This window comes from Hydra vulgaris, chromosome 07 (genome assembly GCF_038396675.1).
Source record: "Hydra vulgaris chromosome 07, alternate assembly HydraT2T_AEP".
Classification (NCBI taxonomy): domain Eukaryota; kingdom Metazoa; phylum Cnidaria; class Hydrozoa; order Anthoathecata; family Hydridae; genus Hydra; species Hydra vulgaris.
Window position 1 is genome coordinate 3,290,001 of NC_088926.1, and position 20,000 is coordinate 3,310,000.

Genomic DNA, 20,000 nt, shown 5'->3' on the forward strand with positions numbered 1-20,000 from the left:
AACCAAACCCTCAGTCGATGTAGCAGCACTCCCTTGCGGGTCAGGCTATTTGTCAGTCGATGTAGCAGCACTCCCTTGCGAGTCAGGCTATTTGTCAGTCGATGTAGCAGCACTCCCTTGCGAGTCAGGCTATTTGTCAGTTGATGTAGCAGCACTCCCTTGCGAGTCAGGCTATAAGATAGTCGATGTAGCAACACTCCGCGCATGATTTACAGTAAAAAAAATAAAAATAAAAACATTTTATTAAAAAAAATAAAAATAAAAACATTTTATTAAAAAAAATAAAAATAAAAACATTGTTTATATTGTTAAAAACATTCAAAATGTTATAAAAACATTCAGAATGTTTTTAAAAACATTCTGGTCAATTAAATTTGCGTTTTTGTGGTTTTTTTAAAAAACGATTAATTTGTAATTAAATTAATGGTTTTTACTTTCGTCCAACACGGAAATGTTGGACGAAAGTCAAAAGTAATTAAAAGTGACGTATGTGTTGGCGTAAGAATCACTTTTTTCCTTCCGCTCTTCCTAAAGCCAACAAACTATAGAACTATATATATATATATATATATATATATATATATATATATATATATATATATATATATATATATATATATATATATTAGGGTGGTGCTAAAAACAACTTATTTTAAAAATGTCAGCTGACAACCCCTAAATGTGTTTTATATAATAAAATAAAATAATACTGGATTTAAAAAATTTTTGAATAAAAAATATTTTTACGGGTGCCACAAGGCCCTTATACATCAAACAGGTTCCTAATATTATAAAAAAAAAAGTTTTTCAAAAGTATATCATGTTGGGGCTCAAATGAAGCAAAATTATGTAAAAATTTCAAAAATAATCATTGTTTTATAAAAAGCAGAGATAAAAAAATTATAATTAAAAAAATCTTGTTAAATTTTCTTTTTTTTGTTATAAATTAAAAAATGTCATTTTCTATTTACTAAAATCTAAAATAATAATATATTTATAAAATGATTCATATTTTTGAAATTTTTATATATTTTTGCATCATTTGAGACCCAACATGACATACTTTTGAAAAACTTTTTTTTTTTATAATATTAGGAACCTGTTTGATGTATAAGGGCCTTGTGGCACCCGTAAAAATATTTTTTATTCAAAAATTTTTTAAATCCAGTATTATTTTATTATATAAAACACATTTAGGGGTTGTCAGCTGACATTTTTAAAATAAGTTGTTTTTACCACCACCCTAATATATATATATATATATATATATATATATATATATATATATATATATATATATATATATATATATATATATATATATATATATATATATATATATATATATATATATATATATATATATTTCTGAAAAGAATTGTTACTATTCATAGTCATTTATAAATAGTAATAAACTAATCTAAAGTAAACACCTGATATTAATGAAATTAATTTATGATATATAAACCTGATAATAATAATAACAATATTCATACTTATTATATTACACAAAGGTGAATAAAAAAATTTTTTTTTCTTTATTTAATTAAATTATTTTTATTTAGAAAAAAAAAAATTTACAAAAAGTCTACATAGTCTATTATTATACATAAATTTTAAAAATAAAAATCCAAGAAATCCAATAAATATAAATATTTATATATTTATATATATATATATATATATATTTATATTTATATGTATATATATATATATATATATATATATATATATATATATATATATATATATATATATACATATATATATATATATATGTATATATATACCTTCACTGTGTTAATTCAGATTGGTGGTATACGCTTTTTGTATGATAACCTCATTGAAACAACTTCAGATTTCAAACTTACTCATGGTAATGGCTGCATTCTGGCACATGCAATGGGATTGGGAAAGACAATCCAAACAATTACATTTATTGATATTTTTTTGCGGTAATTTTTAAAATCATCTTTACTAAAAATTTTTGTTATTTAAATAATATAATAGTATAAACAATAAAATAACTATAAAGTAAATATATGTTTCAAAAAAAATTAGTTGAATAATAAGAATAAAATTTATTTTTTGTGTATCTTTTCTTTGTTCAAAGGGTGTCATTTGCTTGAAAATTTTAAAAATGAACACATCATTTCACTTTTTTTTTTCATTATTTCTTATTGCATATCTATTTTATATATATATATATATATATATATATATATATATATATATATATATATATATATATATATATATATATATATATATATATACACACACATATATGTATATGATAATAATAATAATAATAATAATATAAGTAATTTATAACAAATGTTTAAGCATTTGCGAACAGGGCAACTAAGGAATCTCCGCTACGATTAATGTGAGCTTGTTTTTTTGTAATAAATGTTCAGAAAAATATGTATCTAGTTGCTTTTTAATGTTGTTCAATGATGCAACAGATGTGATAGATTTTGAAAGTAAGTTCCAGCAGTTATACAGTTAGCTACTGCTTGGCGTTGAATTCGATGACACTGCCCTTGGAGGTTTTTTGCAGGTCTCTGCACACTTAATGCTGCAGCTCACTGGTTTGGTCTCTAGAGCTTGATATTGTTGAGGCCGTGGTACATCTTGAAGTATTGGGTGAAGTCACCTCTATGCCATCTATCCTCTAAAGATTGAATGTTTTTAGCTGTTAGTCTTTGACAATACTTTAAGGGCGTGTGAGATAACACATGACTCTTTCTTGCACTGCTTTGAGAGCATCAATGTCTCGCCGATAATAAAGGTTTCATACGGAAGAACATAACTCAAGATGTAGTTGTACATAAGTTGTATAAAGTATACGAAAGCTAATAATATCCCAATAGTGGAAGGTTCTTTTTACTATACCCAGGGCCATGTTAGCCTAGGCAATAGTATGTGCAACTTGATCTCACCACTTGAGTTGGTTGTTGACAATAATGCCAAGGTCACGCTCAGAGCTGGTCTTGCCAAAGCTGTGGTTGTTGCTAAAGTCGGTCATGGTGAAGATTATGTGGGAACTCAGTAGGTCATCAATAAACGCTGTGTTAAAGCGGTTGGTATCTCTTTTGTTAAAGAACATAGCTTTGCACTTGTCTATGTTAAAACTCATGCTCCAGGTATGAACCAATTCAACAAGGTGGTAAATGTCATTTTAGAGAGTATGATAGTTGCAGGTGTTGTTTATAACCGCTATTAGTTTTGCATTGTTGGCAATCAGCTTACAAACATGACAAGTGAGTCTGACATGTCATCGATAAAGATCACAAAGAGGAGAGACCTCAGTACAGAACCTTGCAGAACTCCACTGAGACTTCCAACCAGTCAGAGAAGTACAACTCTTTGACTGTGGCCAGTTAAGCTTCTATTCATCCACAGGTACTTATGTCAAAGCCATATGCACGTAATTTGACAATTAGGAGCCTGTGACAAACCTTATCAAAAGCTTTAGCAAAATCAAGACGAGTCCTGATAATTTCTAGATGAGAATTAAGCGCTATGGAGATGATATCAAAGGTTTTGATCAAGTTCGTCATGCATAATTTTCCAGGTACAAATCCATGTTGGTTGATGTCAAGAAGCTTGTGCGTGCAATCACAAATTAAGTGCTCCATTACTCTGCAAGGTACAGAAATGAGTGAGATTGGACAGTAGTTTGCTGGGTTTGTCCTGTTACCTTTATTTAAAAATAGGTGTTACATTGGCTTGCTCCCAGCAAGTAGGAGCAGCACTGGTAGTAAAAGAGTTTTTTTATATCAACAAAAAAGACAAAGTATAGTGTGGATTGGGCTTCCGAGAGGATGTACAGATGAAATCCATCAATGCTTGGTGGTTTGTATTTGTCCAGTATAGAGAATTGCAATTCTCGACAACAGCTTTAGAAAATATGTTTTCATTTATGCTCAGAATCTCATTGGCTGTGCTTGGCTGAAGAATACAAGGATCACCCAGGAGGTCTTTGCTATATGCAGAGAAGAAGTATTTGTTCAACAAGTTGCACATCTCAACAAGTTGCACATCCATCAGATATTACCATGCCTTCATTATCTAGAGCTTGAATACGATTTTTACAATTTTTAGCCTTGTTAATTAAGTAATACAGGAGTCAAGCATTATCCTTGCATTTATTTATGATTCTTTGTTTGTGCTTGCAGAGAACTTTTTGAACAAGTTTTTTGACTTTGCGCTAGGATTTGTTAAACGTCAGTTTTCCAAGGTGCTTTTGAACATGTTCTGCTGCTTGAATTTAGACGAAAATAGCTGATTTATCTTTTGAAGCTTGTTAAACTTCATTGTTTATCCATATTGGGTTGGATTTGAGCTGGATAAGCTTGCGGAAAGTTGGAGTGTAAAATGATACTGCAACGATATATATTTCTGAAAAATAGGCATAGCATATTTAACTGTAAGGTTTGCAAATTTCAGAAGTTATTCATGTTAAAGTAGTTGATCATGCTTTTAAAATCAATATGTTTATAATTAAAATGTTTACAGCTTTTGTTGAAGCTGGCTGAATGATAGTCCTGAATTATTAAAACCAAGTAAAGCATAGCGTGTAACTTTTTTATGAGGATCTAAGTGGAGAATCAACTTTTACATTGTAGATATATGTTATATCATTTGCTAACACAAGATCTACTTGAGGCAGTCTTTAACAGTTTTAAGAAATGTGCTTACCTGTAGACTAGTACCAGTGTAGTAGTTGCCTGAACTGTTTCATTCGATTTCAGGGTAGTTGAAGTCTCCAAGGAAGAGAAGTTTTGTAAATTTTTTTTGTTCAATTAGAATGGATGCTTGACAAATCAACTTGTTGATGATTTTGTTAATAGCTGCTTTGGAGTATGGCAGCCTGTAGATGCAACCTAATTGAATGCATTCTGAACCAATATTTATTTGAACTCATACCTTTCACTACCAGTTCCAGAAAGAGGTTTTTCTTTGTTGAATTCAAAAGCGCTGAGAGTTTTTTTTGTATATACAGCAACTCCTCCACAAGAAGTGGAGGCAGAAAAATGTTGAGTAGTTATTGATCAAAATTGGTTTTTCTATATTGAACCAAGTCTCACAAAAGCAGAGTACATTGGGGTCAGTACTTTTGAACGTAAAGAGATTCATCGTATTTATTTATGAGAGAGGTTGAACTAGTATAGAGGCATTTAAGAAATTTATATGATGGTGAGGGTTTGATAATGATTGAAGAAATAAGGTGTGAATGTTAGATTGCAGAATTAGTCAATTATTTAAGGTTTGAAAGTATGCTGCTTTCCAGTTGCCAAATAAAGATTTCTCTGTGTCATTGATGAGGACTTTATCAGCGGTGGTTTCAATATAACAAGCTTCACCAAGTTTAAGTAATAAACAAAATTCACCATGGATGACAAATCAAAAGGACTGGTCAAGACAGTTGTTAAATTTTAGACCATTATTGAGCTTTTTCCACTTGTTGTTAAGTTTGTTGAAAGTTTCTTGTTCAGCTGGAGTGCGTTCAGGGTGAATATACATGTTTTTAAACTATATATGTATATATATATATATATATATATATATATATATATATATATATATATATATATATATATATATATATATATATATATATATATATATATATATATGTATATATATATATATGTATATATATATATATGTATATATATATATATATATATATATATATATATATATATATATATATATATATATATATATATATATATATATATATACATTTATATGTGTATATATACATATGTATAAATATCTCTTTACTTTAATGTATTTTAGTAAAAAGTAGAAAAATTATTTGTTTAAAAATCTAGACTTTTGGTTAACAACTTAAGTTTCATATTTTATAACTTCTTTTAATAAACTTGGGGATAAGATACACATATATTTTTTGCTCTTTTCTGCGCACTTAGAACTTATTAAAAACCTTACCCTATTTACTTATTCCAAATAAAAAAATTTGAATGCAACATCTTCCTACTTTAGGAAAGAAAATTTTAATAGAAATTTTAAAAGAAAAAATAATTTTAAAAGAAAGAAATTTATCTCTTTAATATGTTAGATGCGCAGGTTTACTTAGTTGATTATGTAAATACGTTAATAACATAAGTATTTCTAATAGCGATGAAATTGTGTAAAATTTTATCCTGCCATTAAGAACCCTTCCCTTATGTTTAATTGGTATATGAGAAAATTATTTTAATTAAAAGTAATCAAGATTTTAAATCAAGAGGAGCTTTTACCATTATAATAAAATGCAAGATAAAAGTATATATATATTTACTTATATAAGTATATATATTTATTTACAGTTAGCAAAACATCAATTATTTAGAAAAAGGTACAACTCATATGACTTTTTGACAACTAAAAAAGGAATAAATTGTTAAGAAAAAGAAACAAAATGTTTTTTTTAACAAAAATTTTCAACAAAACAATACAAATTCTATAAAAAAAACAAAAAATATTTTTTTTTTACAATTATTATATATATATTTCCTTTATTGTTAATATTATTATCTAAATAATAATACTGAACTAAGTAATATAGTTATTTAAAAACAAAATCTAAAATAACGGAATCCAACTTACACCTAAAAAAACATCATCAGTAATACTATTAGTACTTAGTGACTATTTTCACCATGTTAATGCCACCATTAATAGATTTTCTACAAAAAGATTTAACTAACAAAGATTGTAATAATTGAACTGACAAAGTTAAAGTGACAGTTTAACTGATCAAGATTGAAATAGTTTATTACATCTTTCTTTATTTTAGTTCTAAAAAGGCCTTTTTTTATTTTAGTTTCCAAAATGAATAATAGAAAAAAAAGTTATAAGGTTTACCTATTAATAAATTACATAGATTGATTATGTGATTAGGTCAAATTGAATTAGGTCAAAGGCCATAAAATATAATAAACATATTTTTATAACACAGGTCTCAAACTGATTAAGCAGATGATTAATAAAGATATTTAAGAACCCCACCAAAAGGTTTGAATTGTAAAATAACATTATATAAGGCAAAATTAGTTTCTTTTTAAAAGCTGATACCTGTAATACAGATCAGTACCACTGACACGTACCGGTCTACAGGTTAGGACTATTAGGTTAGGTATTAAAAAGATTGTAAATACATTACAGAGGTTTCTATAATAATGAACAACACGTACTTATAGCAAGTGCAACATTTAAATCATTTAATTAATGGAAAAAATTTTTGCAAATTCTCATAAAAATAGAACAACAAAAAAGAACACAATCATTATTAGAGAATATTACATTATTTTTCAGCAGTATTTAAAATATTCAAAATCTGAAAGAAAATATACCTACTGAAAAGAAAAACTCACAAATCACACAATCACACAAATTAGTAAAAATACAATAATTTTTATTATATTTATTTATTTTATATATATAATTTTTATTATAATAATTACACACAAATTAGTAAAAATACAATAGTATCACACAAATTAGTAAAAATACAATAATTAACAGTACAAACAAACTTTGTAATGTGACTCAAAGATTGAGTTATTCTTATCCTAATTACAGCGAATTAAATTTTCAAACTATCAGCTAATGATCAACATAGTAAATTTCAAATTATTAAAATTTACTAAATTAAAGCTATATTTTAACCATAGCAAAGTAAACTAATGATAGTCTGTTGAACATCTATGTAAAACTGCAGAAATAATGCAACAAAAATAAAAAGTAGACATGTTTGTAATAAATAATCTTTGAAGTTAAACATGAATAGGTAACCCACCCATCTTAAAATAGTAAAAGTAAATCTATCGGAATAAAAAAATAAAAAAGGAAGTATTTAATATATTTTTAAATATGTTAACAAAATATAACAAAACTTATTATTGAATATATGATCCTTTTAATTAAATACATTAAAAAATTAAATTAATTTTACTTTGATATTTATTTACTCATGTGCTTTTCAAACTTTTTAAATATATATTGATAAAAAATAAAAAAAATTATAAGGTTTAAGTATACTATTAGGAAAAGTCAAACCAAAATGACACATAGTGAAATAAGCTAAAATATCTGAACTCTTTGAGCTAAGATCTTAGCTTTAAAAGTGAATTACTGTAAGAATGTAAGAATCAATAGAATCATGAATAAACTTAACTAAAACTGGAAACAAAAATCATGAATAAAATTAACTAAAACTGGAAACAAAGACTTAAATAAAATTTGAAAATTTTATTAAACTTATAATAAGCAACAAAAAAACATAAATATATAATATAATATATATAATATAATAAATAATAAAATTATATAAAATTTTCATATCATCAAATGAAATTAAAATTTTATATAATTTTATTATTTATATTTATGTATAACTTTATAACATTAAGATAAATATATTTAACTAAAAGATAAGATAAATTATAAATTAATTACAACCTACAACTTTTGATTGGCTGTGACACTAGAAATAAAAAATTAATTTAAAATATTTATTCAGTTTTAAACATTTTAAACAACAACAACAAAAAAAGCGCAAAAAAAGTTTATATAAAGTTATTTAAAAGTAAACATATCTTGTTAAAAGTATTTAAATATAAATCAAACATCAAATTTAAAAAAATAACTGTTAATTTTTTAATTTTAATGTTTTGTAGACAATTTTGAATGTTTTGTAGGCAACTGTTAATCCATTCAAAAAAAAAGTTTCTTTAAATAAAATTGATTTTGATTTTTTTTCTTTAAATAAAATTGATTTTATTGATTTTTTTTAACTTAATATAGAGTAATTAAAGAACAGTTGCTGAAACTATTGATGAACAGTTGCTGAAACTATATGAACAATTAAAGCCCTTATGAAACAATACTGATGGAAAGTAATACTGATGAAGTGTTTGAAATATTTCATAAATATTAAAAAATTTCTGATGAAATTTTTTTTATTAAAAGAGTAAAAGTAAATTTTTTACTCATTTTAAACACTAAAGTTTAATTAAAATTAAATTTTAGTGTTTAAAATAAGAAGAATAATTTATTAAACAAAAAATATTTTTGAATTATAACCCTCTCAACCATTTAAATTATAAAACTTTAACAAACAGGCCATTGTATCTAATTGTGTTTGTTTTAGAGTTTGTTCGGCCATTGTATTTAATTATGTTTGTTTTAGAGTTTGTTAGGCCATTGTACTTAATTGTGTTTGTTTTAGAGTTTGTTAGGCCATTGTATTTAATTATGTTTGTTTTAAAGTTTGTTAGGCCAATGTATTTAATTGTGTTTGTTTTAGAATTTGTTAGGCCATTGTATTCAACTGTGTTTGTTTTATAGTTTGTTAGGCCATTGTATTTAATTGTGCTTAAATGGATTTTGCATAAATGCATAAATATTGTTTGTCTAATAGTATCCACTAGTTATTTGTAACACCATCAGTTAATCATTTCTTTTTTTTTAATATTAATTCCCCTCCCCAAGGCCATGAAGGCCACTACAGTTGGGAAGGCTACTTATATTGTGTTTACAACCCTCTCTCAACTCAATAACTATGAAACACAAACCTTGACAAACAAGGCCACTGTGCAGAGAAACAAGTTGATTGTGGTACTACCAGAGGCATGGTGGGGATCGAATTTGGAACTTCCCGTTTATGAAAATAGTGCTCTACTACTACACCACTACCGCATTAGTTTCCAGTTGTAGTAACAAGATATATTATAAAGGTGTTTATAAATTAGGATGACAGATTACATAATGACAGATTACATGGGTGCTTGTAGTGATAAGATAAATTAAATGAAGCAATAAAATATATATAGAGATTATATGGTTGTTAGGAGTAATAAGATGGATGGGTTTTGTAGATGAGAGGTTAAGTTTATTTAAATTCAAGTTAATTTGTAAGTTCTATAGACTAACTTTAATCTTTAATAAATAAATTAGAATTTGAAATTTGACTTTAAATTAGTTAAATAAGACTTACACAAATATTATGATTTAATTAAGATTTTTGTTCTAATTTGGATGGTAATGCATAGTCTGGAAAATATGTTAAACTTGTTATGGAAAGAAACCTTTTAGTTTATTTTGCATTCATTGATGAAAACGTTTGCAAAAACTTTTTAAACTTTTTAGTTTATTAATAACTCTTTGATTGCTGAAACATAAATAAATTTTAAGCATTTTAAGATTTTTTAAAATTGTTTTGTTGCATAATTTGATTTCATTAGTTTCAGGATTCGGCCAATGTTCATCATATCAAACATCATTTTGTTGCGTTGCTTTCTGAACTTTGCAATCTTGTGTTTCAGCTAAATCAGAATCAGTTAATACTTTTTTAATGGTCACCTAATTAAGTCTCTTTACTTTACAGATATAGTCAAAAATTATTACATTGCTATGCTATTATTGCTATGGATACCAAAGCTAAGCCTTATACTTTGAGTTTCGTAAAATAGTAACTTTAAAGTTGTCTGCTTTGGTTACTCTTTACTTAACATGTTATGCAGTAATAAATAAACTAAAAAGTTAAAAAGTTTTTTTTTTATATAAAAAAGTATTTTTTAAATAAAGTATTTTTTAAATAAAATATTTTTAAAATAAATTATTTTAAAATAAATTATTTTTTAAACAAATTACATTTTTAAATAAATTATTTTTGTAAGAAATTACAAACATAATTTTATAAAAGTTGTTTATCAAGCTTATTTATTAAGTTGCTTGTAAAGTTATTTATTGATTAAATAAATTAAATTTAATTAAATTATTTATTGATAATATTTATTTTAGACACACTTGCGCTACAAAGGTTTTATGTGTTGTTCCTGTTAATACAGTTCAAAACTGGATGAATGAGTTTAATATGTGGATGCCTCCGAAACCAGAAAAAAACTCTGAAAATTTTGACATTTCTGTAAAAGATTTGCTTGATGCAATGGTTGAATGGGTTTCTAGTGATAATGACATAGAAAGTTGGGATATGAAGGCTGCACAAATATTACCTACAGATGAAGATAAAAATAAAAATTGCACAATGTTTCGTGATTATAAAGTGTACTTGATAGACTCACAAAAGAATTTACGAGCAAGAGCTAATTTTATTGGTTTGTTAGTTCACTTTGCATAAACTTTAAATGTTTAACATAACATGTTTACATTTATAATTTTATATTACTATTAAATATTTAATTTCTATTCCTATCTTATTCTACTGTTATTCTATTATTAATAGAGTAATAGTAGAGTTCAGTTCTCTTGTAAGGGTTATTTGTGGTTATTCTACCTTATAACCTTAAAACCTAAAATAACCTATCAGCTTTTTAAGTTGTAACTTTAGGTCTTTCAGAGCTTGGCTTGCTTTGAATAGTTTTGTGCTAACAAAATTTTTTTATAATGTGACTTATTCCTGGTTTGTAAACATCGTAAAGTTATCTTTCTGTTTATCATTTTTCCCTAACAGTTTTTATAGTTAGTTTCTTCATTCATTTTGAAACTTCTTTAGTCTTTCCCATGCTTTTAAAATGTCAATTTTTTAACAATCAGTTATACTTTACTACTTTTGAAATATCTCAAAATAAGTGAATTAAAGTTTGCAAATATTTTGGTCTTTAGTTTTGCTTTTGTTTACAAAATCTTAATTTAATTGTGGGTAATGCTTTAAATGTGGGTAAACTTTTGCACAGAAGCTCTTTCAGAAAAATACTTAAATTTTATTTACCTGCTAAATTTTACAATTTTTTTGGTTGGCATTTTTAATTGAAGTAACATAAAGTACAATTGGTAAAAGTTTTAGCTTATTTGAAAAAGATTGTGAAAAGTTATGAGTTAAAAACTAAAAAATATATATTTATATATATATATATTTATCTTTCTATCTATATATACATATATATATGTGTATATATATATATATATATATATATATATATATATATATATATATATATATATATATATATTATATATATATGTATATATGTATATATATGTGTGTATATATATATATATATATGTATATATGTATATATATATATATATATATATATATATATATTTTTTTTTTTTTTTAAAAAAAAACTTCTTTTTTTTGATTAATTTATATTTGTTAAAAGTATATTTATTTTTACGATATTTTGAGGGAATATTGATACCCTCGCTATCAAGTATATAATATGAATATACTTGATAATAAGGGTACCAATATTCCCTAGAAATATCGTAAAAATAAATATGTTTTTAACAAATAGAAATTATTTCATAGAAAAAAGTTTTTTTAAAAAACATTTATACAAGTAAAATATATTTATACAAATAAAATCTATTGAAGATGTCAACATTTAATATATATATATATATATATATATATATATATATATATATATATATATATATATATATATATATATATATATATATATATATGTATATATATATATGTATATATAATATATATAATATATATATATATGTATATATATATATATAAATAAATGCATTTAAAACATCTTTAACAATATAAGTTTTTGAAAGTTTGTTTCACAAGTTCTGTGAAAGATAGTTGGTAGTTTTAATTTTTCATATCTTTTAAAATTGCAACAGAAGTAAAAAGCATGTTTTATTCACATTTTTTATACTTTTTTTTTTTCTTTTATTCCTATAATTAATGGCAGCGCAAATATAGAAATGACAGAAAAAGCTCTCAAAACTTTCTATAATTTTATTTTATTATAAAAAGTAAAAACGCTTTTATTTTAGGTGAATGGGAGAAGACCGGAGGGGTACTTTTAATAGGCTATGAAATGTATCGATCAATAGCACTATACTCTTCTAAATCAAAAATTAGCAAAGTAAAGAAAGGAAAAGGGTCAAGTGAAAGTGTTGTGTTTGCAGGTATTAATTTTCTGGCAAATACTGGATAGTGATAATAATTTATATTTGTTGTGGAAATATTAAGCAATGTTTTTTTTAGATTTAAAAAGAGCACTCTGTAAACCAGGTCCAGACTTAGTTATATGTGACGAAGGACATCGTATTCGAAATTATCAGTCTGGTGTTTCACAAGCACTTAAAAGTATAAAAACAAGGTATAACATTTGCTTATTTTAATTGATTTTTTCTAAATATCAGAGCATCACAAAAGACCAGAAAGGCATATGGATAACTACAATGATATGCACTTATGGTTTAAAGGGAATTTTATTTTCTTTTATATATATATATATATATATATATATATATATATATATATATATATATATATATATATATATTATATATATATATATATATATATATATATATATATATATATATATATATATATATATATATATATATATATATATATATTAATATATATATTAGGGTGGTTCAAAAAACAACTTTTTTTTAAATAGTCTGCTGCACTTAACTAAATGTGTTCTATATAATACAAAAACACTAGGTTTAAAATTTTTTCGAATAAAAAATATTTTAAGAAGTGCCTCAAGACCCTTAAAAATTTGACAGGTCCCTAATATTTTGAAAAAAAAAGTCAATCTGGTACCCAAAAAATGTCAATCTGGTACCCAAAAGAAGCAAAATTATATAAAAACTTCAAAAACAATAATCAATTTACATAAAAAACATGTTTAAAAAAATTATTATAAAATAACTTAAAAATATTGACTTTTTTTATTTTCATCTTAAAAACAATAGTTTTTAGGCGATTATACCTGAAAAAATATTTTTATGTAAAATGATTATTATTTTTGAAGTTTTTATATAATTTCGCTTATTTTTGAGTACCAGATTGACATACTTTAGATAAACTTTTTCTTTCAAAATATGTTTTTTGAACCACCCTAATATATATATATATATATATATATATATATATATATATATATATATATATATATATATATATATATATATATATATATATATATATATATATGTATATTGATATTATTGTTATTTATTTATTCTTAGATTAACTTAACTAAAAAAATAATTATAAACAAAATAAACTTTTATTTTTTATTCATTAAATAAAATATTTTTCTTACATTTTTTAGAAAAAGACTTGTTCTAACAGGTTATCCTCTTCAAAATAATCTTGTAGAATACTGGTGTATGGTTGACTTTGTCAGGCCTAATTATCTTGGGTCACGACATGAGTTTTCAAATATGTTTGAGCGTCCAATAATGAATGGTCAATGCTTCGATAGCACAGAAAAGGTTTGTTTTGCTTTTTCATTTTATTTTTGTTTTTGGAATTTAAGCATCTTGTAGATACTTCACTTTATCAGATATGATTCTGTTTAAATTTTTACATAAAAAGCTCTAACATGCAAAAGTTTGCTGTCATCAACACTGTCATTTTCTTGTAAAAAAGTGTTTATAAACCAAACTGTGTTTGAACTATTGTTGAAACTGTGCATCTGTAAATGTGTAATTCTGTAATTTTATTTTAAACTTTTTTTGGAATTTGAAAACTTTTTTTATTTCTGATTATTTTAAAATAAATTGATTAAATAAATAATTAATGATAATTAATTAAATAATTAAAATTTAAAGTTTAAAGAAATTGATTGGTTTTTATAGTTTCAATCCAGTATTTCAAATTAAGGGGAAGGGGCAAGGTGCTATTACTGTTTCTTCTATTTCTTCCTCCGAAAGACAGAGCTTGACAAAATGGCTGCTGCGAAGAGAAAGAAGTGTTTCAATATAGTGATACATTTTATCACTTGACAATTGCAGCATTTATTACAAGCATTTGCCTAAATTAAGCTAGCATTAATAAATTGTAGCTTTAATATAATGAAAGTATAATTCTTTATAGCCTATATAATATATATGTGTATATATATATATATATATATATATATATATATATATATATATATATATTTATATATATATATATAAATTATTTTTTCATCATCAAAAAGTATATATATGGCTAATTCTATAGTTTTTGAAATTTTATAATGTAATTTAAAATTATTGTGTGATACAAGACAAAAATTAAAACCTAAGTTTAGTGACACAATTCAAAAAAAGTATTTTTTTCTATCAGCATATTTTCAAATAAAGTTTTCTCTGGAACTTCACTTCTTGCTAGACTTATTAGATTCCGTTGTTGTAATTTATTCATTTGGCAATAAGACAGTCATAAAAAAAGCCAACAAAGAACAAAGTTTTTATACATTCATTAATTTAAAAAAAAAAAAAAAGACTATCAGTTCAGTGACACAACATTCAGTGATGAAACAAAAGATGGGATTAAAATCATGTTTTAAAAGTTTTTTAATTTTGTAATAAATTTAAATTATGCTCAGGTGATGATAGCATGGGAACAACATCATTCTGAATATAAAAATAATGTGATTTTGATATATCTTTTATTTTTCTTGAATAACCTAAAATTGAACTGAATCTAATTTCATTTTTGTGTTGTCTTGTATTACTTTCTGACATGAATTACAGATATTTGTAAATATTAAAATGCTAAATCATTGACTAAATTTAATGCCCAGCGCATTAAATTTACACATAACAGTAGCTCCAATTTTGTCAACCACTCCTTTCCTGTGCATCTCTGCAAAGAAATGCCAGGAGAATTCTTTCTTAAAACATTTTTAAAACACAAACATTGCTGCCATAATGCTTCTGTTTTTGAACTGAAAGTGGCTGAGATGTCAAAATGACATTAAACTGAAATGTCGCTGAACATACATACTTTTTTCACTCTAAAATATGATAAAGTGAAGGTTTTTGTCAATGCACGGTACAACTGAAGACTTTGCATGATCAGTTGAATCAAAAACTATAGCAAATGTTTTTAACTCCACATTGCAAGAGTCATGATTGAAATTTGGTTTTGACCAAAATGAGCCACTTAACATTCATTTGATAGAAACACCTAGCAATTTCAGCCTAGTCAACTTGGATTACCGCAATTTCAGAATTAAAATTCATCAATACTTCCTTCAATTTCATAAAAATTGTTGATTTTTTTTTTTTTTTACATATGCCTGTTTAATGAATGTATCACGCATTACTGATATGTGCTGCATAAGTTCTGCTACAGAAGACTTCTTTGAAATTTTCTCAATATTTGCATACTTTTTAGTTTCAGGCTTTCTCCACTCGTCCCAGGATAATTCAAACAGTTTGCAAGTGTTTATTTATCTGTTTCATACCTTTGCATGCAACACATTTGTCTTAGGCACAATCATGTGTACAGTTCATTATCAATTTTGTTTATCATTTCAGATCCAACTTTGATCGAAGACACTTGAATTGGTTTTGTTAATGTATCTAAGGCGAATCACATATTTTCATGCAAACTACAAACCCAAACATTATGCTTAAATTTTGTAACAGATTTTACATTGTGTGGACGAAAGTTGCAAAATTTGCTGAATACAGTTTTGATGTGCTGATGCTTTTCCTTGAATAACACTAAAGGTTCTTCTAGCATATAATATAAATAACAAATGTTTTTTGTTGATTGTGTGTTTCTTTGAATTTGGTAGTGCTTTTAAAACTTTTTTAAATGTCTTTCCTCCTTGTTGAACATTTTTAAAAGATGAGCTTAGTCTTTGAGATTGATTGATAAGTTTTCTTTTTAGAGTACGACTTTTTACAACTCTTAGTTTTGCTTTAGTAGCATAAGCTGCTTTTTTATTAGGATCAGCTTTCGATTTTTTTTTGAATTGGCTTGGGATCAGCTTTCAATTTTTACCAATATCTCTTAGATCTTTCTCTAGACATTTCTTTCTTTTTTATCAAAATTCAGAGAAACATAATTAGCTTGGTATTCTGCATAATGTTTTTTACTTACTTGTAATTTGGATTCCATTTCTTAAAAATGTACAACTTTATAAGAAAATGCAAAAATGATCAAATAATTTACTGATAGCACTTCACAATATTAAAATACAAAATTTATTCGACCAGATCCCACAATCAAATCTGAACTTTTGGATGATATTTTAACTTCCTTACCACAATATTTTTTTAAATGCCAATTATCCCATTGATGGGTTCAGTGATGCAACAGCTTTTAAACTATAATTATAAGTTAATATAGTATTAATATAATGCGTAATATAATGTTAATTATATTAGCATAAACTTTTTAACCTTTTTTTTTTGAAGAGCGATAAAAAGTTCACATAATAAAGAATTTCTAAAAAAATCCTAATAACCTCTAACTTAATTTCATAGTTGTAATTAAAAATTTTTATCTTTAAGTTTCATTGACACAACCTAATTTTTGCAGACGTGCATGTGACAAAATAGCATTTGAATGGTTTTTTAAGTCCGTAATTTTTTTTACTTAAATCATATATGTAATCTCAAAGAATCTTTTTAAACAAAAATACGGATTTATTTTGTTTAAAATGTTGTAATAACTTTCCCTCAAATTTAACTCACTTTTTCAATTTATAAAAAGAGAAAAAAGCTGCTAACGTTCATCAAATTTATCTACTTGATTCAAATATTTTTTACTCAAAATTTATTTTATTAATAATTTCAAGTTGTTTATACTGCAACTTAAAAAAAAAGTCACTCTATTTAAAATATTTTCTTAAATTATTTTTTTATATTAAACACTCTTTTGTGATTTAGTTTTATTATTATAATAAAAAATAACTATCAATATATATATATATATATATATATATATATATATATATATATATATATATATATATATATATATATATATATATATATATATATATATATATATATATATATATATATATATATATATATATATATATATATATAACCCTTAGATGTTGTCAGAGAGTTTTTTCCATATTTTGTTGACAAAAAGTAAAAATTAAAATTCAAGACCGGAATTTTTTTTTTTTAATAATGACAGACTGCCTGCCCCAACCAAACCCTCAGTCGATGTAGCAGCACTCCCTTGCGGGTCAGGCTATTTGTCAGTCGATGTAGCAGCACTCCCTTGCGAGTCAGGCTATTTGTCAGTCGATGTAGCAGCACTCCCTTGCGAGTAAGGCTATAAGATAGTCGATGTAGCAACACTCCGCGCATGATTTAAAGTAAAAAAAATAAAAATAAAAACATTTTAATAAAAAAAATAAAAATAAAAACATTTTATTAAAAAAAATAAAAATAAAAACATTGTTTATATTGTTAAAAACATTCAGAATGTTTTAAAAACATTCAGAATGTTTTAAAAACATTCAGAATGTTTTAAAAACATTCAGAATGTTTTAAAAACATTCAGAATGTTTTTAAAAACATTCCGGTCAATTAAATTTGCGTTTTTGTGGTTTTTTTATATAACAATTAATTTGTAATTAAATTAATGGTTTTTACTTTCGTCCAACACGGAAATGTTGGACGAAAGTTAAAAGTAATTAAAAGTGACGTATATGTTGGCGTAAGAATCACTTTTTTCCTTCCGCTCTTCCCAAAGCCAACAAACTATAGATCTATATATATATATATATATATATATATATATATATATATATATATATATATATATATATATATATATATATATATATATATAATTTTTGAGTCATTTTCTTGTTTTACAATAAAAGGTATGTAAAGTTCATTAAATATGGCTGCATATAAACTTTTTGGAAAAAATATATTTGTTTTTATTTTAATATAAATTCTTTAATATTTCACTGATCTATTGTGCTCAGCGTCACTAGGTATAATAAATAATAATTGTTACTAAGAAAATAGTTTCAATAAAAACAAGTCGTTAAAAAGATAACATTAAAAAAAGCATAACAAAATTTCAAGTGGTTCTCAAATTTTTCAAATATAATATTCTGGAACAATAGATATGCTTTGGGATGTAACCAGTCAAACATATCTTGAAATTATTTCAAATGTTTAGTAGCTCTCAAACTGGCCCATTTTCCTTTTATACTATTTTTTTAGTGCTTGATACTTATGGTAGTGTGTTGATTGTTGATACAACAAGAGACATTGGGTAATCTTTTTTCGGGTTTGTGTGCCTTAAACATTTCATATATTATAGGTGGCACACAATCTGATGGATACATTTTAAAGTATGTACACACTAAAAAAAAAAGGCAGAAATTTCTACCTTAGGGTAGAATATGTGATATACCCTTAGTAAGGTATAATTTTCTACCTTTTAGGCTAGAAAATTATATTAAAAACAATTATTTGTCATACAATTTTCTAACTTAAAGGTATAATTTTCTACCTTATAAGGTAAAAAATTATACCTTACTAAGGGTATATCACATATCCTACCTTAACTAAAAATTTCTACATTTATTTTTTAGTGTGTAGTTGTGTCTATCCTCTTTTCTTAATTTACACAATTATTTTTGAAATTTGGTAGTAAGTGTGGATGTTAGCTCATGATCAATAATTCTGCTATTTTTAATTTGTTCTTTAAATTTAAGCGATGCATCTTTTTGGTATTGTAGGGCAAAACCATATGAAACATTTGAATACCTTGTTAATATCATTCAAACAACACTAAATAAAAACAAAAATAGACTTATTAATTTGAATAGTTTTGTTAATCAACCCAGGCAAAGGAAAATTGATCCCAATGATGTTCAAGTTTTATTTGATATAGATAATTAATATCCGTACATGCCGATTGGCGAAGCTATTCCAGTTATTGATATATTGAATAAAGACATCGACAACTTAAAAACTCGAACAAAACTTTCTCTTGTAGGCTTACACTAACAAATAGAACTTTCATTGAGTACTTGCTTTTTTTTATATGAAAACAAAATCTGAATAATATCTAATTCAGGTCCTATAGGTTTGTCTTTAATGGTTGTTATAGCAGAAGCGTTTCTACAGAATATAGAAAGAAAAACCCTACTATAGCTACTATTTATACATGTGAACCAAAACCTTTCATGATACATGTAGACAATTGTTATGTTCACTTTAACTCAATAAAATTACAACAAATGTTT

General features: G+C 24.8%; 1 protein-coding gene across 2 annotated transcripts in view; it reads left to right on the forward strand.

Moving 5' to 3' along the window:
- Nucleotides 1–20,000, forward strand: part of LOC100203008 (helicase ARIP4) — a 72,585-nt gene that overhangs the window by 9,243 nt on the left and 43,342 nt on the right. For both annotated transcript variants that reach the window (XM_065800823.1, XM_065800822.1), the window contains exons 3-7: nucleotides 1,810–1,955; nucleotides 10,825–11,138; nucleotides 12,790–12,924; nucleotides 13,004–13,118; nucleotides 14,094–14,256. In XM_065800823.1, the coding sequence (XP_065656895.1) occupies nucleotides 1,903–1,955; nucleotides 10,825–11,138; nucleotides 12,790–12,924; nucleotides 13,004–13,118; nucleotides 14,094–14,256 (780 nt within the window). In that variant the 5' untranslated portion in view covers nucleotides 1,810–1,902. The remainder of the gene's footprint in view (nucleotides 1–1,809; nucleotides 1,956–10,824; nucleotides 11,139–12,789; nucleotides 12,925–13,003; nucleotides 13,119–14,093; nucleotides 14,257–20,000) is intronic.